Source organism: Pezoporus occidentalis, unplaced genomic scaffold, assembly GCF_034315485.1.
Source record: "Pezoporus occidentalis ecotype Australia unplaced genomic scaffold, CSIRO_AGI_Poc_V1 ctg2, whole genome shotgun sequence".
In the NCBI taxonomy this organism is placed as follows: domain Eukaryota; kingdom Metazoa; phylum Chordata; class Aves; order Psittaciformes; family Psittacidae; genus Pezoporus; species Pezoporus occidentalis.
The window spans coordinates 10,537,232-10,563,864 of NW_026913855.1; the positions used below are offsets into that span (position 1 = coordinate 10,537,232).

At 38.3% G+C, this 26,633-nt stretch overlaps 1 protein-coding gene across 5 annotated transcripts; it reads left to right on the forward strand.

Moving 5' to 3' along the window:
• Positions 1 to 112: 112 nt before the first annotated feature.
• On the forward strand, positions 113 to 25,322 carry PRP4K (pre-mRNA processing factor kinase PRP4K). Of its 5 annotated transcripts, XR_009964605.1 has the most exons (19): positions 124 to 288; positions 4,110 to 5,303; positions 8,363 to 8,536; positions 8,822 to 8,977; positions 9,737 to 9,818; positions 10,889 to 11,099; positions 13,467 to 13,540; positions 15,024 to 15,114; positions 15,469 to 15,616; positions 17,171 to 17,308; positions 17,858 to 18,011; positions 18,980 to 19,094; positions 19,605 to 19,756; positions 20,209 to 20,295; positions 21,252 to 22,025; positions 22,535 to 22,580; positions 23,104 to 23,189; positions 24,014 to 24,059; positions 25,137 to 25,322. XR_009964605.1 is itself a non-coding variant. In XM_062617791.1 (15 exons), exons 1-15 carry the CDS (start codon positions 251 to 253, stop codon positions 21,453 to 21,455), a joined length of 3,018 nt encoding a protein of 1,005 aa, XP_062473775.1. In that variant the 5' UTR covers positions 124 to 250; the 3' UTR covers positions 21,456 to 25,322. The 5 variants fall into 5 exon arrangements, 1 of the variants encoding a protein (XP_062473775.1); XR_009964606.1 differs by having other exon boundaries at positions 21,252 to 22,580; XR_009964607.1 differs by having other exon boundaries at positions 21,252 to 21,529; positions 21,891 to 23,189.
• Positions 25,323 to 26,633: the final 1,311 nt, after the last annotated feature.

Here is a 26,633-nt window from a genome sequence, read left to right on the forward strand (position 1 = left end):
CCACAACCCTCTCCTCCCCCCACCTCCGCCACCATCACCCCCACCTCCAGGCTGCTCCCGCCGCGCGCAGAGCACCGCCCCGGGGGCGGAGCTTCCGGCCCGCTCGCTACGCAGAGCGCGGGGTTCACTTCCGGCGGCCGGCTGTACCACCACCTCACCCCGCACGCCTCCACCCACCGCGGTGCCTCTGTGCGCGTGCGCCGCGGCCCCGCGTCTCCCCAGCGGCAGCGAAGGAGTTTGGAAGTTCAAAATGGCCGCCGCGGCGGAGCCCGAGCAGCGACCGCCCGAGTAAGAGATCGGCTGGGAGTCTCCTTGCCGTGGCGCGTTAGGGAGGCGGAAGGAGAAGTGCAGGCGAGGGGAGTGTGGGGAGGAGGACGAGGAGCGGCTCAGGTGGAGGTGGTGAAGGCAGGAGGAGGGATATGGGGCAGTGGCTGCTCCGGGGAAGAGGGGGTGCTCCGGGGGCCGCTCGCCCCGTGGCTGGCGGCCCGGGACGCAGGAGCCGCCTTCCGCCGGCTGGGGCCCGGGGTGTGTTGGAGGGAGGACCGGGAAGCGCTTCAGGGGCCGGGCGCGCACGAGCTGGCCCGCTGGGGGCATGGGGGAGGGGAAGCGGAGCCAGGACCTGCGGGCGCGTGTCCTCCGCCCTGCGTGCGCCTTCCCGCCTCGGTGGGGGGGGGAGAGCTGAGGGGCTGCGGCGCTACTCGCTTCGGTCCCCGCTCCGCCCGCCCCTCCTCTCCCTGGGAAAGCGGGGCGGGCGAGCCCTTCCTCCGCGTGGATGTGAGGCCGCAGCCCGCGCGGGCCGGCGGGCGCCCGCTGGCGCTCAGGGTTCGGGCATCCCCGAGGCGAAGCTGGGCTGCCGCTCCCCGGAGTTCCCCTTCGCCCCACGGCTCGTTATGTGAGCGAGACCCCCCGCCGGAGGAGCGGGATGGGAATCCGGGACAGCGGGTGCTGCGGCCGGGGTTGCCCTTCCGCCCGCCGCCGAGCCGCTGCCCGCCCCTCGGTGAGCCCACCTCCCCCGGGTCCCGGACGCTCTCGCGTTATGAACAGTGCCTGTGGTGGTGGAAGCAAAAACCGATTTGTTGCCGCCGGCCCCTCCTTCCAGCCCTCGAAATGACTGGCAACTCCCGGCTCCCGTTGGGAAGCGAAAATCGAGTAGCCGCCTCCCCTTCGTACCGGGGCTCCGGGGCTGCGTTTGCCTGGCAGCCCGGTTAGCGCCGTGAGATTTAGGTTTGTCGGCACTCACAAGCTCACTAACACTTTCTCCTCTGGAACTTTTGCCCGGAGTTGGTAACCTAGTGCTGACTTTATTGCTTCTCTTCACTATACAAATATTTTAGCCATGTAACCTGCTGTGTTTTTTTCTGCTTTGAAAAGTTGCGATTTGAGCTTTCTTTTTGTTTGTTAATCGTGGGTGTGAAAAACAGGTGAGGAAAAGCAGTAGAAGTACATGTGGACCATATAAAACGCGTGAGCACACGACGAACAAAGTTTAGTGTTACTTAGGGAAACTGAGAGTAAGAAAGTACTAACTGATGATGTCTGGATTTAGGAAAAGATGGGTAAAATCTCTTTGACAGTCTTCCTGAACTTCCTATCATTCTATTTAAATTTAAAAATAAAAGAAAGTGGGACAGCTTATGGCATAATTCCTCTCTGTTTAATGCTGTTAGCACCTAAACATGTTAATGGCCTCATCACCCTCTGAAATCTTTAAAAGGATTCTCCTTCATGTCATTATGCCTGTTAAGCACTGAAATGAAACAAAAATTTATCCATGTGCTGATGGAATTACTCAAAATAAACCCATTCATGGGCTATCTCATGCGTGTTAATGAAGTTAGTAGCAATTTTATAGGTGAGGAGTAAATGCAAAAAAAGATGGCAGCTGTCTGTAGTGGTCGTGGTGGTGCATCTCGCCTGGCGTCTCCACTGCCAGCTTGCTTTTACAGAATACAAGACAGGATTATTACATAGCATTAAAATACATACAATAATAAAACAACTTCCTTCAGCGACACTTTCTGCTATTAAAATAAGGAAGACTTACCAGGAGTGACTTGAACAGATGTGATTTTTGTTGTTCTGTAATGTTCTCATAATGCTGAAGTACCATCAGTTTGGTACTCTGGGACTTATACACCATCCTGTATCTAACAAAATCTTGAAAGATGTATAGTTTCCTTAAAGTTTGCCTTGTGGTGTTTTTCTGCCCTTTAGCAAACTTATGTCACTGACATACTTGTTCTGGATTGCAAATCCAGGTTGAAAAAGTTGTACATTTAATACTTGTTCTTTATTTTTCCTGTATTTTGTACCAAATGTAACATAGAGCAAACTCATTTTAAGGCAATTTGTCTGCTTTCTGGTATTCTGTTGTCATAATGGTGTGGAGTGTCAGGAGGAAGCAATTAAGAAAAACACTTTTTTTCCTAAATGTTATGAGTAAGCAGAAGTAGCATTAAAGATGTAAAAAGGTATACAGCCTTCTGACTTAAGTCTGTAAATATTGCGTATTTATAGCTCAGGCTGCCTGTTCCTCTTGGAAGTTGCTCATTTCAGAGCATTAAAGTGTCAATGGTTTTAGCAAATAATTTTAGTGTATGTTGCAGAAGTCTGGATTATTTACTAGTACTAGAATTTGCATTAACTCTAGCAGGAGAGAATCTGTAGTAGTGCACTGTTTGACTGTCCTAGCCTTAGTTAGGAAGACATTAATTGCATTTATAATGAAGTGCCATTCTTTAGGCCTGGCTTAGAATACCTCTGATACATGTATCGGATCATTGGTTGTATTCTTCATAAACAACTGTTGTATGAAACTAGTAGAGTTTGGAAGATACTTCTACATTTCTGTGTACATCCCTGCACCGCTCCTAACCATCATGTTAGGGGATTTCTTTTCAAGGAATGAGGCTTTGGATACTGAAAGGGCTATATTTAAGTTATTAAAGTGTTAGCTAGTAAATTTAAAATCTGTAGTTTAAACGGGGTGAGTTTATAGAAAAGTGAACTCAGGCACCTGTAATCAGTCACAGATTTCAAAAGGCAAAAGTCTTGTCTTGCCACAAATAGTAACTTCATTGATATTCTGAAGGAGATCAGTAGGTATTTGCTAAACAGTATGAAAAAAACCTGACTGGTAAGCCAGTTTCGGCATCTAAGGATATTAGAAATGAATGCATAAGATCAGGGCTCAATTTGATAATTTTTTTAAGTTATTAAGTACACCCACTACTTAATTTGCTTGTTGCTGGGACTAGCAAACTGATTTGTTCATTTTAGAAAAAACGCTGTATGTTATTGTTACTTTAATAACCTGCTGTAAACCTGTGTTCAGCCTTTTTGGCCAATGCCATTTTACAGGTTTAAAGCTTATAGATTTATTTTGGGGGGGGGGGGGGAGGGGGGGGAGAGCTGATAGTCTTCAGTATACTATCAGAAGGCTTTTTCTGAATTTAGACTTCCTTAATTTATCCTGTTTCTCATATTGCATAAATAATACAAGTGCACAGTAAGAACAGTTCTTGAGTTTTTTTTTGGTTGGTTGGTTTGTTTTTTAGCATATATCTACACTTAGAGAAGGAAATTGCAGTTAAGAGAACTGGTCAACTGTGAGGTTTTGCAAGAAGGTTTCATTAGGTGGTCAGCATCATCCCTTGAAATAAGTGTTGATCTTTGGAGCACAGCTGTGTTCTGCTATTTGAAAACACTTTTAAAAGGTGTAGCTTGGGTTAGGCGTCGGAGTGGAGCAGCAAAGTGATGATAAACTGACAGGCCTAAATACACAGCACTGTTCTACACTGTTAACAGATCATAAGTATTGAACCTAAAAGCATAAGCATTGATTTCACACACACATACGTGTTTTATTAGTGTATTTGCTGTAGCTACCTTCTGTAGTGTTTCTTTTTTGCAGTCATAACTGTCTGTTCATGAAGAAGTGTATCTGCTGTTAGAATTTAGTTACGTTAGTTGTACACTTTCAGTTCTGCCAAAGGTGGGTAATTAAATGCCACTTAGTTTCTATCACAAAAAAAGACTGTCAGCTTAAACACAGGATTAAGGACTGCAGTGAGTTGATAGTACTGATCTGTGTTTTTTATTTTTTGCAGGGTTGAGGATGCTGATGCATCCGAGAAAAGTGTAAATGAAGAAAATGGGGAAGTATCAGAGGCAGACCAACCACAGAACAAGCACAGCCGACACAAAAAAAAGAAACACAAACACCGAAGTAAACACAAGAAACACAAACATTCTTCAGAAGAAGATAAAGACAAAAAACATAAGCACAGGCACAAACACAAGAAACATAAATGGAAAGAGGTTGCTGATGCCTCTGACAAAGAAGATGGACCAGCTAAAAGAACTAAAATTGATTTTTTAGCTCCTCTGGAAGACTTGGAGAAACAAAGAGCATTATTGAAAGCTGAACTTGAAAATGAATTAATGGAAGGAAAAGTCCAGTCTGGAATGGGATTAATATTACAAGGTTATGAGTCAGGATCTGAAGAAGAGGGGGAGATAAATGAAAAAGCACGGAATGGGACAAGACCTGCAGTTAAGTCAAACACTAAGGGGAAATTAGAACCTGTGGACAATAAAACCAGTTCCAAGAAAGGAAGTAAGAGTGAGTCAAAGGAAAGGACTAGGCACAGATCTGACAAGAAGAAAGGCAAGGCAGGAGTTGATGGAATCAAAGACAAGACAACTAGAAGCAAGTCAAAAGAAAGGAGGAAATCCAAAAGCCCTTATAAGAGAAGTAAGTCTCAAGATCAGACAAGGAAGTCTAGGTCTCCAACACTTAAAAGGCGATCCCAGGAGAAAAACAGAAAGTCTAAATCCCCACCAGAAGATAGAAATAAGGCTGATGATAAAAGTAAATCAAGAGATCGCAGGAAGTCCCCAGTTGTAAATGAAAACAAAAGCAGAGATCGTGGCAGAAAATCTAAGTCTCCTACAGATCTAAGAAGCAAATCCAAAGATAGAAGATCACGGTCCAAAGATAGAAAACCTAGGAGATCAGAGACTGACAAAGAAAAAAAGCCAATTAAATCTCCTTCTAAAGATGCTTCTTCAGGGAAAGAAAACAGGTCCCCTAGGCGACCTGGCCGTAGCCCAAAAGGAAGAAGCTTATCTCCCAAGCAGCGTGAAAAGTCGAGAAGAAGCAGATCCCCTCTCTTTAATGATCGCAGATCTAAACAGAGTAAATCCCCCTCCCGAACCCGGTCTCCAGTTAGAAGAGTGAGGAGTAGATCTGCAGAAAGGAAAAGAAGAGAATCAGAAAGGAGGCGTCTGTCTTCTCCCAGGTAACTTAAAGGTGGTGTGACCAATCTCAAAAACACTTTACAGGATGAAAGATCTACTAGTTCAGTGTTTATCTCTTTGTTTTATTCTGAAAATAGCTATGAAAAAAGGTAATCAGGTTGTGCATTATATTATGAGCTGACTTTGTGTGTATTCAGTTTTTAAAAAACACTTCCCCCAGCTGTCAGACATGCAAATTCAGCTTTGGTTGATAAAGTGCCAAGTTAATTTGCACTCACACCATTAGTGGGAGCAAGTTTTATAGCTCAGGTTCTCCTTTTTGATGCTTAGTTGGATTCAGAATGTAGCTTATCTTTTATTTGTTAGTTAATAGTTCTGTTGCTTTCAGGAATTTTTTTGGGGTGAGAGTCCCTTCTGTTACATGTCAGCGTTGGGCAAAAGTGGATAATTAGCCCCTTTTTCCCCTTAAAAAAAAAAAGCAAACCCAAACACCCTAGCGATAGAATCAGTATCTGTGAGTGTAAGCAAATCTTTTACTTCAAGATGCCTTTCTCACAGTTGTAGGTTTTTTTTTGTTTGGGGGGTTTTGTTGTTTTTTGTTTTTTCCTTAAAAGTATTTCGTATTTTTCATTTGCTGGAGGTACAGTAGTGTTGCTTCATTATTGCTCTGTTGTATATCATTGCCATATTTTGCATACACTCAAAGGAGAAAGACTTTTCAATTTTATTTTTTTTTTGTCTTGGCATGTTTTTAAAAGAAAATTTAGCCTATGAAAGCAGTTACCTTGAAATTTATCATAAATTATGAGGCAGTAATTACTATCATCTTCTCTGAAGATGAGAAGGCCTGAATGTAAGTTCCCAAGCAGAAAATAATATAAGTGTATGCTCTTTTGGAAGTAATTCATTAAATGTAACAAGCTCAACAGGCAAGGGTTTAGCATTATTTTAAATAATGAGTAATTTAAAACTTGTTATTATGGGCTTTAGCTTCATCCACTCCCAAGAATTAAGAACAAGAAATTATTAATTTAAAACCATGTATTGGAACCACAAAAATCTAGCTCAGTAAATAAGCACCTCATAAATGTGAAAGCTTTTCTGCCTGCATCACTGAGGGTTGTTGTGGTTTTCAGTGTGGGATATCTTCTCATGGGTGCTTTATCAGCTTGTTTGTCTGTACTGCTGCTTGGCAGTACTGCAGGTGCTTTGTAGGATGGCCCCAGTGGTGCTAACCAGGTTAAGCAAGTACTGTAAGCTAGCAGTTTCTCTGACTGCTTTCTGGTGAGTCAGGAATGTATCGGCACATAACCACTAGGTTTCTTTGACAAAGTGTTTGACTCTTCTTCTGTAGCATTTTGCATCTTTCATTTTTTATGACAGCTTGTGTTGCAGCCAGTTTGGATTAGTTGTCTAGACACAATTTCAAGTGATGCATGTGTCTAGAATTTTGCTATCAAATTCATACTTCTGTAGCACCATGGTGAACAGCATGTGAGTGGAGGAATACTAAGAAATATTTGCTGCTGGAAGTGTTTGCAAATCAGCAGGAATAATCTTCCTTTGTGGGACATTTCCGAACCAGCTCCAGCTATGTTGGAGTTTTAACTACCTGTAATTACTCAGGCTGCCAGAGAATTTCAGGAGCTTTAATGAACAGTTTTAACAAAAAATTCCCAGTAATTTTATTTTTCATGTTTGTTTTGTGTAATGTTCTAATCACGTAAGACGCTTCTTAGGCCTTTGAGTGAAGTTACTCATCATATGATGTTACTTTGAATCTTAATCTGTTTCTACTTTTTATCTCATACCTTTAGTCCCTGAATTGATTCATGTTTTTCACAGCTATTTTGATTGGGTTTTGGCAGTACCACCACTTTGTTAGCCAGGAAACCTGGAACTGTCAGTTCATCCTATGACTTTTTTTCCAATATCGTTCACAAGCACGTAATGTAAATTAAATTAGTTAAAATGCCTGCTCCAGCACTTGAGTCTGCAGAAATTGCTTGTAGAAACTGTCATTACTTCTGCATGTGCATAAATTTGCCTTCTGTCCCACTGTTTGGTATTTTGCATCGGTGTTTATGCCTGGTCATTATAAGTAGCTACATTAATAGAAGCTGATATAGCAGTCTCAAACAAAAACAAAGTTACAGAGTCTCTCAGACTCAACAGATTTTTGTTAATTAATGAAATAACTTGTCCCTGTCTGATTAAAAAAAAATAAATAAATAAAAGCCCCAACAAAAAAAAAAGGATAGTAAAAAGCACTAGAATAGCAACATTTTCTTTGAACAATGGTGTGCAAATATTTTCCGTCACTACTCTCTGGGAATATTTTCTGTTGGAGCCACATTAGAATGGTGGTTAAATATTTTTAGCTTCTGTCCTTTCCAATTTTTGCTCAAAGTCTTGCTGTTATGGAATACAGTGAAGCCTTTTAATATACTTCTCCCGTCAGGGTTTTGGTTTTTTTTTCCTTGAATAATTGTGGATCTGTATAGACAAGAATGAACAAATTTTGAATAGTACATAGAGTCAAATCTGAATTATTTTTTGCCAAGGGTTGGTTTACATTGAGAGTTTTAGTATTCAGCTGTTGTGTGAAATGTTGAAGCTGTCCAGTTCTAGTGCACAGATTGAAGGAGACATCAGAGTCATTGCTGTGAAGTAGCATTGTCCTGAATTTCGATACTGTGTTTTGAAGTTGCTGGGAAAATTCTCAAGGATTAGTTCTGGGGCTTTGTTTATTGTTTAAATACTGCTTCTGATAAAGATGAATATAGGTCACTATTTATGTAAGACCTAAACACAAGCTTTGCTTTAAAACCCCTCTTAGCTTTGTGGTAGCAGTTAGCAAGCTGTGTTTCCAGAGTTGTCCTAAACAAGACCTAGGTATGGGCACATGTTTCCCAGGGTGGGGAGAGACACGTAGGAAGGGCAGCCACCTCTGCAGCGTATGCGTCCATCCCTCCCTCAGAAGCCCATCTGGTGGTCCCTCACCTGCAGCAGGATTTTAAAGGGAGCCTTCAGAGGGAGCTGTGATTTTTGTTTTCAGCTTGCTCCAGTTTTGACTACCATTCTCTTCCTCTGTTTTAAGAACACGGACCAGAGATGATATTTTGTCCAGACGAGAAAGATCAAAAGATGTTAGCCCACCCAGTAGATGGTCCCCATCCAGAAGAAGATCTCGGTCCCCCATTAGAAGAAGGTCTCGTTCACCCCTTCGACGTAGCCGATCTCCAAGAAGGCGGAGTAGGTCTCCTCGCAGGAGGTAAAGACACACTGCATTTTTTTTTAATGTGGTTTGTAAAATACAGTAATACTAAACAAATAAAGATTGCTGTTTTGTATAAATAGGCAATTCATTTTTTGTCCATGTTTATGTATGCTAGCATAGTTGAATTCAGATTGTCCTCCATCAGTTAATTTGCTTTATTATTTGGAGTCCTTATGTACCTCTATGTTTTATGAATAGATTTTCTTCCTTTTCTTGGGAAAAAAAAAAAAAAGACAAAACAAAACCAAACAAACCCCAAACTGCTCTCACTGTTACCAGGGACAGAGGCCGAAGAAGTAGATCTCGCCTTCGAAGGAGGTCCAGGTCACGTGGTGGCCATAGGCGTAGGAGCAGAAGCAAAGCTAAAGAAGACAAATTCAAAGGTAGCCTTTCTGAGGGTATGAAAGCTGAACAGGAGTCTTCATCAGATGAAAAGTAAGAATGAATTTCTAACTTGCGCTGGTTATCTAAAAATAGAGATCCATTGATACGGAGAATGAGCTGACATTTTGTCTTCGTAGTGTAGTTTTTGAGTTGTCATGTAAAACCACAGTCATGTTTTATAGTATTTATTTGTGGTCTTGTCAGATTGCTGTTGGAATGATCTGAAAAACTTCGGAGTATGCAAGAAATATCAAGACCTGTTGGCTAGTGGGCAGACCTGAGGGGATGATATCTTGTCAGGTTTCTAAATTCAACTTGATCGGTATCTTGTGAAAGTACTTGGTCTGTTTTCTCAAGCTCATTGCTTGAGGAAAAAGTGTAATAGCTGAAAGGATCAACTGCTATCTGCAAATTGTTTTTATATTTAATGAATATCTACTTAATCCAATTGCACGAGAGTGTGCATTCTTAACCAGATTATTAAGGAAGAATGATGCTGGAATGAAAAGGAGAAAGATTTGGGTTTTTTTTGTTGTTGCTGTTTTTCTCTTTAAAAGCAGTCACTGTTAGTTGTTTGCAGTTAAAAATGAAACACACCAAGTCCTAATGAGATACCAAAAGATAAATTTTCTCTGTAAGGAGATGTAAACATACACACTGGGATTTAATGCACCTTTGCTTTCTGAGTCAGTTGAACAGCTATTGTTAAATACATTGTGTGCTTTCTATGCCAAAGAACTGCATTTGGTAAAACTCCATAGATAATACTATGTTTATGATGATATGTAGAAACTAATTATGTATTTATAGTCTTGAAGACTTTGATTTGGAAGAAGAGGATGAAGAGGCAGAGATAAGACAAAGAAGATTACAGCGGCAAGCTATTGTTCAGGTACATGGTTTATATTATCATGTGGGTTACAGAAACTAATCTTACGTTTTTAGCGTAAAATGTTGTGTTAAAGGAAGGCCCTTCGACTATTACTACATTATGGTAATAATTATTATATTTTTTCCAATTAATTCATTGTAAATATTAGTCTCTGATAAACCTGACACCTCTATTGCAACAGCATTGCTTTTAAGACTGAAACAACTCTTCTGTAAATCATTGTTGTGCCACAGTTTAAACGTTCTCTGACAGTCTAAGCAGCACTATATTTGGTTTAGCTTTTATGCAAAGCCCGTTGTAAAATCCTTCAGAAGTGTGACTGAGCAAAGCCATATAAAATAAATTATTTTTAAAGGCTTTTTATAGCTGTTGTTGGTCCATGCAGGAAGCAAATTTCCGGAGTTTCATTCCCTAAATGGAAAACCTCTGCTTGTATTACTGAATGGTTTCACCTTGGTAACTGTGTGGTAGCAACATTTGTTCATTCTGATTTTGAACTTTTGGGGATTTTGAACTTACACATTTGCATTATGTCATACTATGTAAGTTAAATAATTTCTAAGGTGCTATCTTCAACATTTTTTTAATGCTTCTGAAATCTTTCAACAGAAGCAAATGAATAAACAGGATTTCCAATTCAAATAAAAAACCTGAATCTAAAAACTACTTTTCCGTACCATAATACTAATAGAAATAGAAAAGTTTCTAGGATGTAAAATACAAAATCATTACTTTTTCCTTAAAGACTTTGTTTTAATACTTGTGTGCTGGAATGCTTTAATAATGAATCTCTAGCTACTAACATTTTGTTGCACACAGCTAAATAGTTAATCTCCAATAAAAATTGCTGTAGGCACACATGATTTTTTTTTTTTAGGCTTATTTTACAGTCTGGGCTCTGGTGCCTTGTGTGGAATGAGTTTTCAAGAGGTATATCACATTCTACAAATAATCTGTTGCCTTTAGGCAGTTATGAAAGTTTTAGCACAAGCCCTTGGAAGGTTGAGTTTAAAAATGTTTAAGTCATGATAAGTTGAGATGGTGAGATTAATAATTAAATTTCTTTATAGAAATACAAAGGCCAGACAGAAGACAGTAATATATCTGTACCATCTGAACCAAGCAGTCCACAGAGCAGTACACGTAGTCGCTCAAATTCGCCTGATGACATCCTAGAAAGAGTAGCTGCTGATGTCAAGGAGTACGAACGGGAAAACGTGGACACATTTGAGGCATCAGTAAAGGCCAAGCACAACCTCATGACAGTTGAACAGAACAATGGTAAGAATTAAAACCTTACTACAGTTTTGAAAGATCAGACATTTTGCTTGGTTTTCTTATATACTTGCAGACTTGGAAGTAGGCTGACTTTTTTTGGTCAGAATTTGAGTGTTTCCACAAATGTCATGGTACTCAACATTAAAGTAAACCTTTCTCATTGAGGAAGATTATACGCATGAATGATATATTTCTAGTAACTCTCAACATAATTTATACCATACATTTGGAAAAGCAAATAATAATTTCTGTCTTTATTGTTAACTTCCTTTTTAACTTCCACATTTTTCTTTCCACTTTTGCATGTTGTTTTTGTAGAAACTTAATACAGTCCTAGTCTTTATTTTGGGTTGGGTTGGTTACCATGCCCCTTTGTAGCTGTTGTCTTTTGTCAGAGCCACTGTGTCAGAATATAGTTGGGTCTTGTAGTCATTTAGAATGATTAAGACTTTCGAGAGTCATTGCAAGTCGGGGCATTTTCACAGCATAACTTCTTGCTGAAGAAATGGCTGTTTCATCCTCTTCCTCCCTGCACATAATCTCTTATACAGCAATATTGAAATGGAATAAATTGTGATATAAAACCTGCCTTGTGCCTGCTGCGGCAAAAGGAACATGGAGCATCTTCCAGCATACCCTGTAATGTTGACAGTCTTCCAACTAGTCAAAGGTGTGTCTAGTTGCTGTGTGGTTGTACTTGAGCTAGTTCTTTTAATTGCTACAGCGCACTGTTTAACAAGGGCTATGAAACCTGCCCAGCCCCTCCAGGAAATCGTTGGACTGTTAACTTGTATTTCATATCATGTGCTAGATGTATCCTTGGGGTCTAAATATGCTATCTTCTAGCAGGCATTTCTCCTTGAAGTAATAAAGCTGCCCCTCTGGCACTGGTGCACTCCTCTGTAGCTTGTCCTGCTGTTTCCTTGAGCAATATGTTTTCAGATTGTTCTTCTGCAATGTAGGTGGAAGGAGCAGTCTATGCACTTTTTCTTTATTTGCATACTGCAAGTTTAGGTTTAGTCTTCTTGTGTGTAACAGACAACATCTTTTTCCTTTTTTGTTGAGGCGTGTACTCCTTTATGATTTTGTCTACTAAAGTGTATGAAAATATAACTTAACTACACAGGTGTTTTCAAAATACAAAAGAAGAGTTGTGTTTGGTTGTTGTTTTTTTTTTTAAACAGATCAGTTACACTCAAATCTGAGAATTTTCATATATTGATGGAGTTCTGGGTTGGAGGTGGCTATAACAACAGATGGAAGCAGTAGATCATCTTTTTTTTTAAGAGCCGTTTTTCATTTGTATACTGACCTCATACAGGGCCCGGATAGTAAGTTGCTGAGGAAGTAGTTACAACTCATTGTAGCCCAGTGAATAACTGGAACTAAAAAGAAAAATTTGAGAAAGTTGCTGGAAGGGCTTGTGTCTTGGAACAGCGGCATAACCTGTCTCCCCATAGTGGTAGATGACAGGTCTGTACCTTGGAACAATGGTGTCAACATGATGGATGAGAGGTTTTGATGCTGTCAGAAGATTCCAGTGTAGTTATTCTGTATGGAAGTGTTTGCATATATGCATCATGAGACCTGAAGCAACTGAGCTTAACCATTTATTTTTCTTCATTGGTTTATACCTTATTGTGTCTGATTTACTATGGTCATGAAGGGATGCTACTGTAATGTCTGTTACAGAATAGTTTGAAGTTTCCTTGCCTTCACTAACATTTTCTTAATTTATACTTCTTTGCTTTTATCTTGTCAACCAAGTAAAATATCTTTGGGACTTTAAAGATGATAAAAAGCTGAGAAATGGATAATCTTGCCCACATTAAAAGTGTTTCTCCTAAGCATAATAGTTAAGGCTTTCTTCGGCTAAAAGCTGCACATTAGGTCCTTTTCACAGGGTTGAAGAAAACATTTTCCAAAGAAACAAATTCTGGGCTTTACAACTTTGGTTTCTAGTTAGCAGAAAAGCCTGAACTTAGATATTGAAAATGCATCTGTAATTGTTTTATGTATATACATGGTCATTTTAAATTTCTTTTTATACATTTATGCATAGTCATTATCTGTAGGGAATCACTTACGTGTGTACTTCTTTCTGCTGTGTGAATTATTTGAAAGCTATTATACTTAATTTTTCAAGGAGGTATAAATTTTTGAGTGCTTTGAAGAACTGAAGCGATATGAGTTTTGTACTTCTACAACGTAAACCAGTATTTGCTAGAAACAGTAGAGCAACCTGTTTGCCAACATACTGATCTTAGGTTATATCGTGATAATATAGCACATAATGAGTTATACTGGTGATCGAGTTACTAGTTTGCCTTTTTTTTTTTTCACATTGAGTAATGTAAATTTCATTTTAAGGTTCAGCTCAGAAGAAACTGCTAGCTCCTGACATGTTCACAGAATCAGATGATATGTTCGCTGCATACTTTGATGTAGGTAATTCTTGGAGTTGAAATACATGATTTACTGTTTTGCTTGTTTTTTGTTAGAGAATACTGTCACTTGAGGTTTGTGGGAGCTTTGATTTGTAAAAGCATGTGTAACTGACTGGATAGCATGCTCTGAATCTTTTGATCAGCCAAAGCAGACAAAGTAGTTCTTGATTAGTATTTCACTGAAAGAAAGCCTGCTGAAATTAGTTTTACCAGAGTTAGCAATTGGGGAATTCACTTCCTGTTTGAATAGGACTTATAACAGCGCACGGTAACAAACCTATTACATTAAGCTTTATGTTAATGTTACCGTGCTGCACTGTTCTAATTATGAGCTTTTTTTCAGAGCTTCATGTATGGTTAACTAAAAAGGATCTGTGTAAGATATTTTAATTTGCTGATGATGCTATTGTGGAGTGATGTGGTGGTTTGTTTGGGGAGTGGGTTGGTTGGTTGGTTGTGGGTTGTTTTTTTTGGTTGGATGGTTTGATTTGGATAAAGAGATACAATTCCTGGTTTTAGTTTTATACAATTCTAGCAGCTTTTCTCTAAGTGTGTTTAAGTGTCCTGCAAATATTGATAGCCCAGTGACTGATTTTGAGACTTTACTTGCCATTCTCTGTAAATATACCACATTGTTGCTGATGCATAATGCTGAGGTATAAGGCAAGACAACTTTCTTCTCAACTTAGAGATTCTCTAGTTAATTTTGGTTTATGATAGATGTAATCAGTTAGTTACAACAGAAGCATTGGTGACAGAAGGCTGCCATGGTCTTACTCTAGTAATATTGGTAATAATAATAAAATTCAAAAATTCAAAACACCTTGAACTTGGAAAAATAGAAATACTTGAAGGATAGTGTCTGTGGGTGTATTTTTAAAAACTTGCATGTTACAAGTAGGGGTTTAATATGGCTTGTAAGTGAGCAGTTTCCCCTTCCAAAAACTGATCTTCAATTGAAGATAGACTTTACTACTCATAGATTTTGAGTTTGTGATGGCCAGATCTCTTAAGAGATATTAGCAATTGTACTAGTTTTATGATGGCAAATAAATAGTATCAAATCTGTGAAGTGGCATCAAATAAACAGAAATTCAAGGCTTAAGCAATTACATTTTCCTTACAAATTGCTAAGCTTTTTCACTATAAGCATACTGTAAGTAAAATCTTATTCAGATGGTCCAAATTGTACATCTCACATGAGTTGTATAAATTCCTTATGGGTATTAATTGAAACTGCCCATTTCTGTTTGATGATAGTTCTGTTTGCTGATCTCATCCTCTTTCCTGGCATCAGTCTTTAGATAATGGTATGTAAATTTTGTATTCAAAGCATTTTGCGTTCAGTAGTTTCTCTCCTACAAGTTAAGTGTGTTTGTACTGTGGAAAGGAACAGTGTTTCAGTAGGACTTTTGGTAAGTAAACATCATGGACAAAGAGCATGGAAGCAAAGATGTGTTTGGTTTTTTGCTTTCTTCAGAGCGCTCGTCTAAGGGCTGCTGGGTTTGGAAAAGACTTCAAAGAAAACCCTAATCTCAGGGATAACTGGACTGACGCAGAGGGCTATTACCGTAAGTTGTATTTGTTGATTTGCAAGGACAGGTAGAGCAAGGGTGCTGAATGGAAAAGATCCTTATGTAACACTGCTGAACTGTTATTCTCATGTCATTGTAGCTCATTAAGTGTGTAATGTGATAGATGAAATGAGCATGCAAGTTTTAACCTCAGTTACTGAAAAACTCCAGGCATACAGAATCACAGTTTGTTCCCCATGATTTCCACAAAGCTAGGTGATAAAAACATTATATGCTGTGAAACTGATTTATCCTGTTTCCTTGAATTCTATACAGCATGGTTTACTTTTCATACAAAGATCCATTATGTGTGTCACTCATAACTTTAAATTGCTTGGTTTTATCCTTCAGGTGTTAATATAGGTGAAGTTCTAGATAAACGTTACAATGTCTATGGTTACACTGGTCAGGGAGTCTTCAGTAACGTAGTGCGAGCCAGGGACATGGCAAGAGCAAACCAAGAAGTAGCAGTTAAAATCATCAGGAACAACGAACTTATGTAAGTAATGTTTTTGCTTGATAATAACAAAGCATATGTAACAGTTGCAAGTGTTTCATGGTGTGATTTGAATCTCCCTTTGTTTCAAGTGAAGTAACAGATTACAGCTGTGATTCCTGCCTTTTCTGCTAATATGAGCCAGATAATGGGAAGCGCTTGAGGACTATGTATCCACACTTTACAGCTATCACAGGAAGAAGGGTACTTGATTTTCATCAGGCACTTTCTCATTTGCAAAACTGCAGGCAACAGTGGTAGCAAGGAACAAAGTTACAGTTAATTATGAAGCCTGCCCAGCCCTAAAATTTTTGAGATGGGAGTTATGGACTCTAAAATGTAAAAATGGAGAGGGACTTTTTACAGGGTCAAGGGGGAATGGTTTTAAACTGAAAGAGGGTATATTTAGAGTAGACATTAGGAAGAAATTCTTTATTATCAGGGTGGTGAGATGCTGGCACAGGTTGCCAAGAGAAGTTGTGAATGCCCCATCCCTGGCAGTGTTCAAGGCCAGGCTGGATGGGGCTTTGAGCAGGCTGGTCTATGGTGAGGTGTCCCTGCCCATGGCAGGGGGTTGGAACTAGATTATCTTTAGGGTCCCTTCCAACCCAGACCTTTCCATGATTCTATGAAAACTTTGTTTGGATGGACCAAATTGAGTTGGCAGGTTATGAGTTGATTCCTAATTGATCATCTGCAACTTCCATGTTTCCGTGTATGTAGGATATAGAAAGAGGGTAGGAGTCTCCCTGTTAAAATACAAAAAAAAAAAATAGGTCTTTCAGAATGAGTGAACATGAGTGAAAAGTATGATCTATGAAACTGTGTTGTGTGAGGACTTGTCTTTAATACTCATTTTGGGTACCTGCTGCAATATTTCTACAGTCACATAGTATGTCCTCTTGCATTAAAGACAAATGAAAATCTTCTCCATGCATTTTACCTTGGAAGTTCTAAAAGATGTCTTGCTGTGTGTGTAACTGGGTTCTTTTGAGTTATATGAATAGGTGTCTAGGAAAGTTTTTTGTGTGGTGGTTTTTTTTTTTTTTCAAGGGGGGTTGATAACTATTTCAGCTTGGTATGTTACCAATGTAAGAAGGCAGTTATCAGTCAGTCTAGATACATAGTTTAGCTTAGAAAATTTTAATAGCTTATGTGTTTAAATACTTTCTGGGGTTTTTTGTTGTGGTGTTTTTTGTTCATTGGTGGTTTGTTTTTTTTCTTAAAGTGAACTTCCTGAGTGCTCTTTGAAACTGAAGTGTCACATTACAGGAGGAAATCTAATTATAGCTCTATATGCAGGCGGGAGGGAGGCAAAAGGATGAGGTGTTTACAAAGGCACACTGAAGAACAAGAATTAAATAAACTTTCCCAGTGTGTGGACACTGACAGCAAACCACTGTTGTGATGTTTTGTTTTAAGCCGTGATACATTAAGTAATGACAGGACACTTTTCCATTTCTGGATAGTTACAACCATGCGAGTGAATGTCTAGATTTAAAAAAAGTTATTAAGATTTCACTGATTTTGTTTTACCACCATTTCTTCTTTTTACAGGCAAAAAACTGGTCTAAAAGAACTGGAATTTTTGAAGAAGCTCAATGATGCAGATCCTGATGACAAGTTTCATTGCCTACGGTTGTTCAGACATTTCTACCACAAACAACATCTCTGTCTGGTATTTGAGCCACTCAGGTAAAATGTCAAATGTTGGGGTTCTCTGTAAAAAAGTAAAGTACTTTTGAGTGATCACTGCCTTTCTGGTTTTTTGCTATTGTTTTGATACTTGTTCTATTGCCAAGATTCAAGAATGCAGGGAGCTTAGTTTTGTCCTGGAATTGTTATCTTTTTATCTGCTGTTGAACTTGCCAAAAAATCCCCTCCTCAACTTGTATCTTACTTCGTTACTTATTTCTGAAGAAAACAAGGACAGAGGCTTTACAGTTGTTAAGAAAACGTTGTTCATGTGCAAATAAGTCCTCTCAAATTGATCTTGATTCTAAATGTGTTCTGAAATAAGTAAGCTTAGTCTACTAAGTAATTATACAATATAGGATAGATCTGGTTGAGTATTTTTGTTTTGTTACTGTAGCTAACAGAGGGGTATGTATGTTGAATGCTGCTTTTCTCTAAAAACAGCTACAGCTAACTGGTTTGTTGAAGTTTATCTTACAGTTTTAGGAGGCAACTAGTTTTCTTTTTTAAGCTTTTCTCTGTTCTTTCTCCCGTTCTTTCTTTTAATAGTATGAATTTACGAGAGGTGTTGAAGAAGTATGGGAAAGATGTTGGGCTCCATATTAAAGCTGTGCGTTCTTACAGCCAGCAGTTGTTCCTGGCTTTAAAACTTCTTAAACGATGCAATATCCTACATGCAGATATTAAACCAGATAATATTTTGGTAAGTAATGAATAATTGAAACTTATTTTGCACAGTCTGTAGTGTGAAATGAAGTATTTGAAATTAACAATATTCCGTTAGTTTAGTGAAGTCAAAATTTACTATAACTGAAAACGTTAAGGGTTTACCGTTGACATAAAATGCTGTTGTGGTATAAATAGTAAGAAATATAATACAGCATCTAAAGAAAATCTTCTATTTAGTATAATGTTTCTCAGAAAAACCTGCATCCACTCGTATCCTGTAGAAAGCAGATCTTCTGAACTAAGACAGTATCCTTTCTTAGGAGAAATCTTGGGACCTTTTCCAATCAATAGTTGAAGAATGTTCATGCTTTCTGCAAAATGGAAGGAGGTTGACTATGGATGAAGATTTTGTTTATGTGAACGAGATAATGGGGAAAAAGTCCTTACTGCTTTTTTTCCTCTTGGGTTTCCGTTAAACATTCTGGTTAGCAGGCCATGAGAGCTACATCAGAGGAATCAAACACTTTTCCATTGTTTTTCTTGGTGGTCATTCCTGTGACAAACTTAGATTTTTATTTTACTCAAAAGTGTTCTCTTCTAGCCATCACAGCAGTAAAACTTACTATATAAGCATGAGATGTGTGAATATTATGCTGTTTTAGGAGTGGTACTCTGGAAACCAGAGTTGAAAGTGTAAGTTGATAGAATTTTAGTATCTGGAGTGAAATCTGGGTCCACCAAGGATATTTTGATAAGGGCAGAGACTATGTGAAACTGACCTTTTTATGTTTTGTAGACTCTGAAGACACAATCTGTCACTTTCAATTTAAGAAAGTTTTACGATTTCCTTAGAATACAGAGAGGAAGGATTGAAATATGGGAAGAACCTCCAGTTTAAAGACTGAATGCTTATCTCCAACTTAAATGTATTGCCACTTTCACAGTGCTGTCGGCAATTCTGACTGCAAATAGTGCTAATGGACATTTCTGTTTAACTTCCAGGTGAATGAATCTAAAACAATATTAAAGCTTTGTGACTTTGGATCAGCTTCGCATGTTGCAGATAATGACATCACACCGTATCTAGTTAGTAGATTTTATCGAGCTCCAGAAATCAGTAAGTTTCATTTTGGATTGGCTACATGTATCATAAGCAGTATTTACTATGCAGTAGCAGGATGTACCAGTCCCAGCAGATAAGAATTCAACTTGAATTTACTCTCTGTTTGGTCTTAGCAAAACATCACTCTGGAAATATGGTGGCAGTCAAAAATTCAGACTTTGAGAGCATGCTTGTGTGACTCTGTGTATGTTGGTGGTCAGCTCAGTGAGGACAGGGAGAAGTCATTCTGGTTTATTATGGTTATGTTTTAATTTAGAGGTATTGTCTGAGTTCTCACTACTAACTTAATTCATGCTGATTAGTTTGGGTATTAGATAAAAACCTCCCTTTCTGAAATAAGGATCCTGTAAAAGGTTTGCATCCTTCCTCTGTGGTAACTTTTTATTCCTAAGAGGAAGAGCACCAACATAGTGACAGATCAGATTTTTTTTTTTTCATCTGTCTGCTTTTGTGATATAATTTAAGGCTAGCTTTATGGAGTTAACTGAAGTTGCTCTCTTTCAGTTATAGGAAAAACCTATGACTATGGTATAGATATGTGGTCTGTAGGCTGCACATTATATGAACTTTATACAGGAAAAATACTCTTTCCTGGCAAAACCAATAACCATATGTTGAAACTAGCCATGGATCTCAAAGGAAAGATGCCAAATAAGGTAAGAAAAATAAGTATGTATTTTTACTGTCTGAAACTGCTGTAGTGACGAGTAGAATATACTTTTTTTGCTCTCAGTTCTCTTTCTTATCTTATATATCTCCTAACAGCAAGTAAATATCAGACATCTCTCTGACAGTATAATTTATATTGATTTGAAATCTTATGAAGTGAAAGTGTACAGCTTCTTTTTCATAGACTAAATATAAAGTGAAAACAGAAACCTAAGCAGTGACCTGAAAAGAATACGTAAGTCAATGGAAGATACAGTGTCCTTTCAGATGGTTTGAGCTGTATTTTTTTACTCTATCTAGACATTTCTTACTGTCTTTTTTATATATTTTTCATTAGTAGTGAATTATTCATGTTGCAGTAAGTTGTTAGACATTAATGTTAATTGTGAAATTTGTGACACAGAGAATTAGCCTGAAACTTGCCTCCCTTCTTTTCTAGATGATTCGAAAAGGTGTGTTCAAAGATCAGCACTTTGATCAAAATCTCAACTTTATGTATATAGAAGTAGATAAAGTGACAGAAAGGGTAAGTCGTTACTATGTCGACTATTACAGTCTTTCAAAATATATCTTGACATCTTAATTAAAAGTATGATTTTTTAAAACTATTTGAATGTCCGTTTGCAGCAGCGTGGACAGGTTACATAGTTATGAACTGGCAACAGAGGATTTTTCCTACAATTTAGGAGTACGTTTAAGAAAAATCTTAACTTTAATCTTGGTAGGTATACAGGATATCTCCACCTAGTCTGTCCTTAAATTACTAATAAGAGAAATTGTGCCTTCATTTTAGAGAAGTTTGTCCAACTTAAGTATAATATGCTTAAGTTGTTGGAGGTCACTGTTACTTTCTGTAACATTGTAATGTAGTATATTCATCAAGAATCGCTCAATTTAGTGGTCAGAACTTTATGGGAACTTTCCATGTGGAATTTTGATCATAGAATAGTTTGAGTTGGAAGGGACGTTGAAAGGTAATCTAGTCCAACCCCCCAGCAATGAGCAGGTACACCTTCAACTAGAACAGGTTGCTCAGAGCCCCAGCCAGCCTGGCCTTGAGTGTCTGCAGGGATGGCGCAACTCCCCCTTCTCTGAGCAACCTGGGCCAGTGTTTTACCACCCTCACTGTAAAAAATTTCTTTGTCACATCCAGCCTGAATCTCCCCTCTTTCAGTTTGAAACCATTACCCCTCATCCTATCGCAACAGGCCCTGCTAAAAATTATGTTCTTGGTTAACTGGGACATAAATTTCCTACGTGTACCTGCTGTTGCCAGAAGATACAGTCTGGCCTACCCCTGACAGCATTGCTTCCACTCGTTTCCTTTGTCTGCATGAGGATTTACGAAGCTGTATGATGATGAAGAGCATTGCTGATCAGATATGAGATAACCCTGCAGAAAAGCTGCTGCTAAACCTCTCTGAAAGGTATAAGAGGTTTCATGCCTTCTCTTCTACAAGGTTGTCATTTTTGCATTTGTAGGAGAAAGTTACTGTTATGAGCACCATTAATCCAACCAAGGACCTGTTAGCAGACTTGATTGGGTGCCAACGACTCCCTGAAGACCAGCGTAAAAAAGTACACCAGCTAAAGGACTTGTTGGACCAGATTCTAATGTTAGACCCAGCCAAACGGATTAGCATCAACCAGGCTCTGCAACACGCCTTCATCCAGGAAAAAATTTAAACCAGATGAAGAAGTTCAAAGGGTTTGAGTAATTAAGATACAAAGACTGAAGAAATTTCACAGCAGTTATTAATGTATATAAACATAAATATTTCCCCTGCAAAGTTGAGGAAGCAATGATACGTTTGAATTAACATCAAGGCTGATATTTCTTTTAGAAATGTTAGAGTAATTCTGTTTTGTGTCTTATGTGAAAATTTTCACTGTAGAACTGTTTTAATTGCCAAGACTGCACAGAAGTACAATGCTAATGTATATGGTTGCAGTTCGTATATATTATAAAAAGAAAAAAGCATCTGTTATATAAAAAAAAAAAAGAAAAAAAAGAAAGGAGCAGTAATACTGGGTGGTTGATTTGTTTTTAGCAGACTTGGCTTCATTTTTGTCTTTAAAAAATGGCCAGCATAAATGCTGTTTATATTCACATTTTCCTAGGTGTGTGTGTGCAGGCCACAGCAGCATGCCCTTGGTGTAGTCAGTGCCGAAGGGGGTCTGTTCCTTCTTGAGCCTGCCCGCAGGGATGGTCTCCTCTTTTAAAGCAGGTTGTGTACAACTTTCAGTACACTGAAGGTAAGCTAACCCATCAACATCACTGGTGTTTAAGCTGTTATTTTACTGGAACAACTGACAAATGAGAGACAATAGCATTGTGGCAGAATTCCCTGCATGTTTGATAAATGACCGTGTTTTCTTTTCTGGCATTGTAACCGTGGCATAGTTACAACTTCTGTTCTGTTCATCACATGTAAGACTTGGAGAGTGCGCACCTGATGGATAGAGCGCCTTCAGTGTACTGTTTCTTATTACTTTAATTTTTTTAATCAACTTGCTATAAACTTTGTATACATTTTGTTAAATACAGTTCACTATGACATAGAACAGACACAGGAGAGTTTTCATTTAGTAATTACAATTGTTGGGATCTCGTTCAAAAGACCTTATATCTAAAGGTTAGATAGACAACATAAGGAAATTTTTAACTATTTGTATGTCATTTTGAAAGTGTACTGCTTTATGCTAAAAGTGTTTCATTTGTTCATTGTTTTCATTATTTGTGATCATGTTGTCTTTCAATACAGGCATAAACCTTCCACTCTTGAACAAAGCAGCTGCTTTTTAAAAGCGGTAATTGCTTCTTTACCTTTTATTTCTTTTGTAAATGAAGCTTTTCTTTAAGAAATGTGACTTTAAAGTGTTGTCTCTTGCATAAAACAGTTGACACTTACTTATTGTAAAGTGAAGATTGTTCTGCTGCATGTAAAGTGGACCATGCAGATTTCTGTATGTTTTCAGTATGCATCATTAGATAATAAAGTCTTTTGTGAACAAGGCATTTGTAGCCATTTTTAAAAGAATCTGTCTTCAGTGATGGTAAATCAGGTAATTCGTAAGATCCACCCCTGCATTTCCTATTAATGATTTAATTAAAGGGATTATTAAACATTATGATCTTTGGGGGAGCTGTAGCCTGTGTAAATTAGATCTATAATTATCACTGCTTAAAGAAAAACAAAGTAAAAGCCCCTTCAGATAATGTCTGTCTGCTTTCATTGTAATGAAATTATTCCTGTAGGACATGGGATTAACTTCAGGCTTTAACTAATGTTTGTGCTGTTTTTCTCACTTTTCCTTTTGATGGTGCTGAAAGAGAAAAAGGAAAGCGAGTCACAGGCCACTCAACGCCTACTCCATGGGTCTGATTTGCTGAGACACCAACTTCACCTTCCTAACAAGGTTATTTCTGACAGCATGTGTAGATAAACATTTAGCAACAAGTTAGAAGGTCTTGAAACATTTGAGTTGGTTATGCAGGGCGAGGAAAACAGAATCAGACTTTGCAGGTTGTCGTGGTATAAACCCTGGTCCATACTGCTGTTTTAATGTTCTCTTTGGCAATGTTCATCTTTTAATTTTTATTAATATATTTGGACAAGCTGTGAAAACCCCACCAGTTTCACATACTTTACAATACTTTGAATTAAGAAGGGGTTTTGTATCCGTCTAGGTACATAATGGCAACAGTCATGCACTCTTAGTGCACTCAAGAGTGGAAAAATGACACAAAGCAGTCATTCTGCTGGTGGGGAATACCCCACCGAGGAGATGTAATGAACTAACTACGAAAACAACCAGGAGATGGGTGGTTTTTTATGCCTATTTGGAACCTTCAGCCTGTCTCTTCTCAATTTATATTGTCAAATTCTTAATTAAAAAAAAAATCTCTCCTTAATTCCATGTATTAAGATATTTGTTCATACAGGAAATGATAAATTAGCTTTCATGCTTAATGAAACACTAGTTGCTTGCTAGTTAAATGCAGAAAGTAGCTTGCACTTTTACAAGATAGGCAGCACTTTTGAGGGCAGTTTTACACAGATGTAGTAACAGCTTAGTCTCTCTGTTGCTTTGTACTTTATTCTTAAAATAGGGATATAAAACAGTGAAATGAGTTGGTGAAACAGAGCAGTAGAAAAGAAGCCCCTTAATGCCTACAGAACTGTTTTGAGCTATCGTGGAGAAGCATAAAGTTGCTCGTTCACTTGTTCTTTGTGTTGTAGGTGCAGCTCAAAAGAAGATGATGGCTACCAGAAGGCATGAACAAAGGTTTCTGTCCTATAAAAGATACAGAAATACTCTTCATGTAGTTCTGTCTTAATCTTTTGGTTTCCAGCATTCCAATTTAGAATTGATTAACACTGCTGCAGTACTGATAATTCCTGAAGCATACTTTCTGATTTAGAATTTGTTACATAGATGTGTTCATTCTGTTTGCGGTTGAAGATACTTTTCTTTTATTGTGATTAAATGTAGGTAACTGAGCATTACTGTTTAAATGAAGTTTTTTTTTAATGCTAAAATAATGATCAGTACAAAACTTGTGAAATTTTAAGAAAAAATCTGCCATTGTATTTGGTTAAAATATCCGTGTGTTAACTAGAAAAATATCTAAACAGACAGTGCACCTTTTCTCTTTAACTTCAGCACGTTCATAACTTACTTTAATTCTGCTAAACTATTATTGATCCAGAGGAGTAACTGATGGGTTGTTCAAAACCAATGGGTTTCAGTCCTCTGTCCAGTATCAGCTTCAGCTGATAGTTCTTGTGGGCAACAATAAAAAACCTTTAGTTCTGGCTTCAAAGGCCTCCGGAATTGAGAACTTTTTGACACTGTTAAGTAACTTCTCCAGTTTTAGGCAGTATCTATCCCAGTAGCCTGTGGTCTGTGAGGAGAGCAGAGTAGCTGCTCATCCCTCTGCAGTCAGCTAGACAGTTCCAGTGGTTGCAGCTTGGTGCAAATAAAAGAGCTGTGCAAGAAACGGGGTGTTTGTGTTGAGCTGTTTCTCAGCTGATCTAAGAGGGAGGATAATTTAACTTTTCCTCCAGTACATGAAGATGTAATTTGTATCTTCACCTGAGCAAGGCCCTACAGGTATGAAGTTTGGCTAAATCTACTGTGTTAATTTCTATTTCTTTCTCCTTCATGGGGACAAGTTGCTTCATATTTAACATGTTTAGTTTGCCAAGCATTCACAAAACACAGGATATCAGCCCTGTGCAGTTAGAATGTGTGTTTATTGCCTTGCTGTCTACTACTATAATTTAAAACTGTTTAAGAGTTTTTAATAAAAATAATGATTCCTTTAAAACCTTTTTAATAATACTTTATCTCCATACATAGGGTAAGTGGCATTAAACCTCTGAAGAACCTTTGTGTCTGTATTGACCTGCATGCAGAAGGCAGACCAGTCTGTGACACTGCTGGAGGTAGAGCAACCTTCTCCAGTATGTGTAATGTTGTGACTTGGGTGGAAGGATGTTGGGAAGTGGCAATCACTTGAAATTAATAAAGTACCTGTATAACTGACCTGCATCCTGTCTTCTGCTGTGTTTATAAAAGTCACACTGCAAAGGTGCTGAATGTATGAACAATTTTAAAATGCATTAAAATCAAGTATAATTCTTTGAAGGGGGTTTTCTGCTTGGGTATCAGAGGTGTTAAAGGATCTGTGAAAAAATCTTCCTGAATTATGTGTAAAATGGAATTGTTGCCTTTCATGAAGTTGCATCTCTCCCCAGCATCACCAAAGAATTGATGTGGATTTCACTTTGATTTTCCCTATGCCTTTCTTTATAGCCTTTATAAGGAGAGCTTGCTCAGATGAGTTAGGGGATGAAAGAGTTACCTTATATAGTAATGAAGGGAAGCCAGTGATACTAATAGGTAAATGTTTATAAGAGACAAATTGAGACTAGTCAGATGGGAGAAGCAGGATGCTAAAATGGGATGGGGTGTGTATTTTACTTTCTTACCTTGCAAATGATGTATCAAATTATTAATCTCAGAATATTTGTTATTATGCGGGTTCAGAAGCAAAACTACCAGACTTCCACATTTCAGTTTTGCTCATCTAAGTACTTGAATAACTAAAATTCAATTTAAACTTGTGACAGATAATTACTTTCTCTAAATTAAAAACTCAGCCCTTGCTTCCATAATATGCCTTTTGAATTCTTGATTGTCTCAAGTGTTTGCTCCTAAACACTGATTTTTGATGATTGTGGCCCAGATCTTTCTATAAAGTAGGTATGAGCTAAAAATTTGTGAAATAGTGAAGACACATGAACATTTACAAAGATTCAGTGTTCAGTTTATGATAAATAACGAAAAGCTACTTAGGGGTAGGTAGAAATAAATAGGTCATAACCCAGAAAGTAAATGCTGATAACAGTCTCAGTCTATTCTGTTACCGTTTGTGGTTCAGTCTTGAGAGTGTTACTTTTGAAGAGAAAGTGCAACAAGTGTGGCTTTATGTTCTCCTAACAAGAAACTGGGTGGGTGTAACTGAAGGCAGCTAAGTATACCCTATTGAAAGAATGGGACCTATAGTTGCTGCCAAGAATTGTGAGTAAACTAAGTCCATATGGCTTTAAAAAGAAACACGAAAATTGGTAAAGGAGGTTGTTTGCCACAGGAACATGTCTGCAGTCATGCCAAAATAAAGAAAGCTCTTGGCTCTTCTGCCCTGCCCTCAGCTGGGTGTGCAAGGTGCCTGCAGTTTCCACTGTAAGAGGTCCTGTTAAGAGCAAGGAGGGAATGGCAGCCCCTGGAGCCTGTGATGTACTCTACCATGCTTTCTTTATAGTTGCAAGGGGCAAACCAGTCTTCCTCTTCACA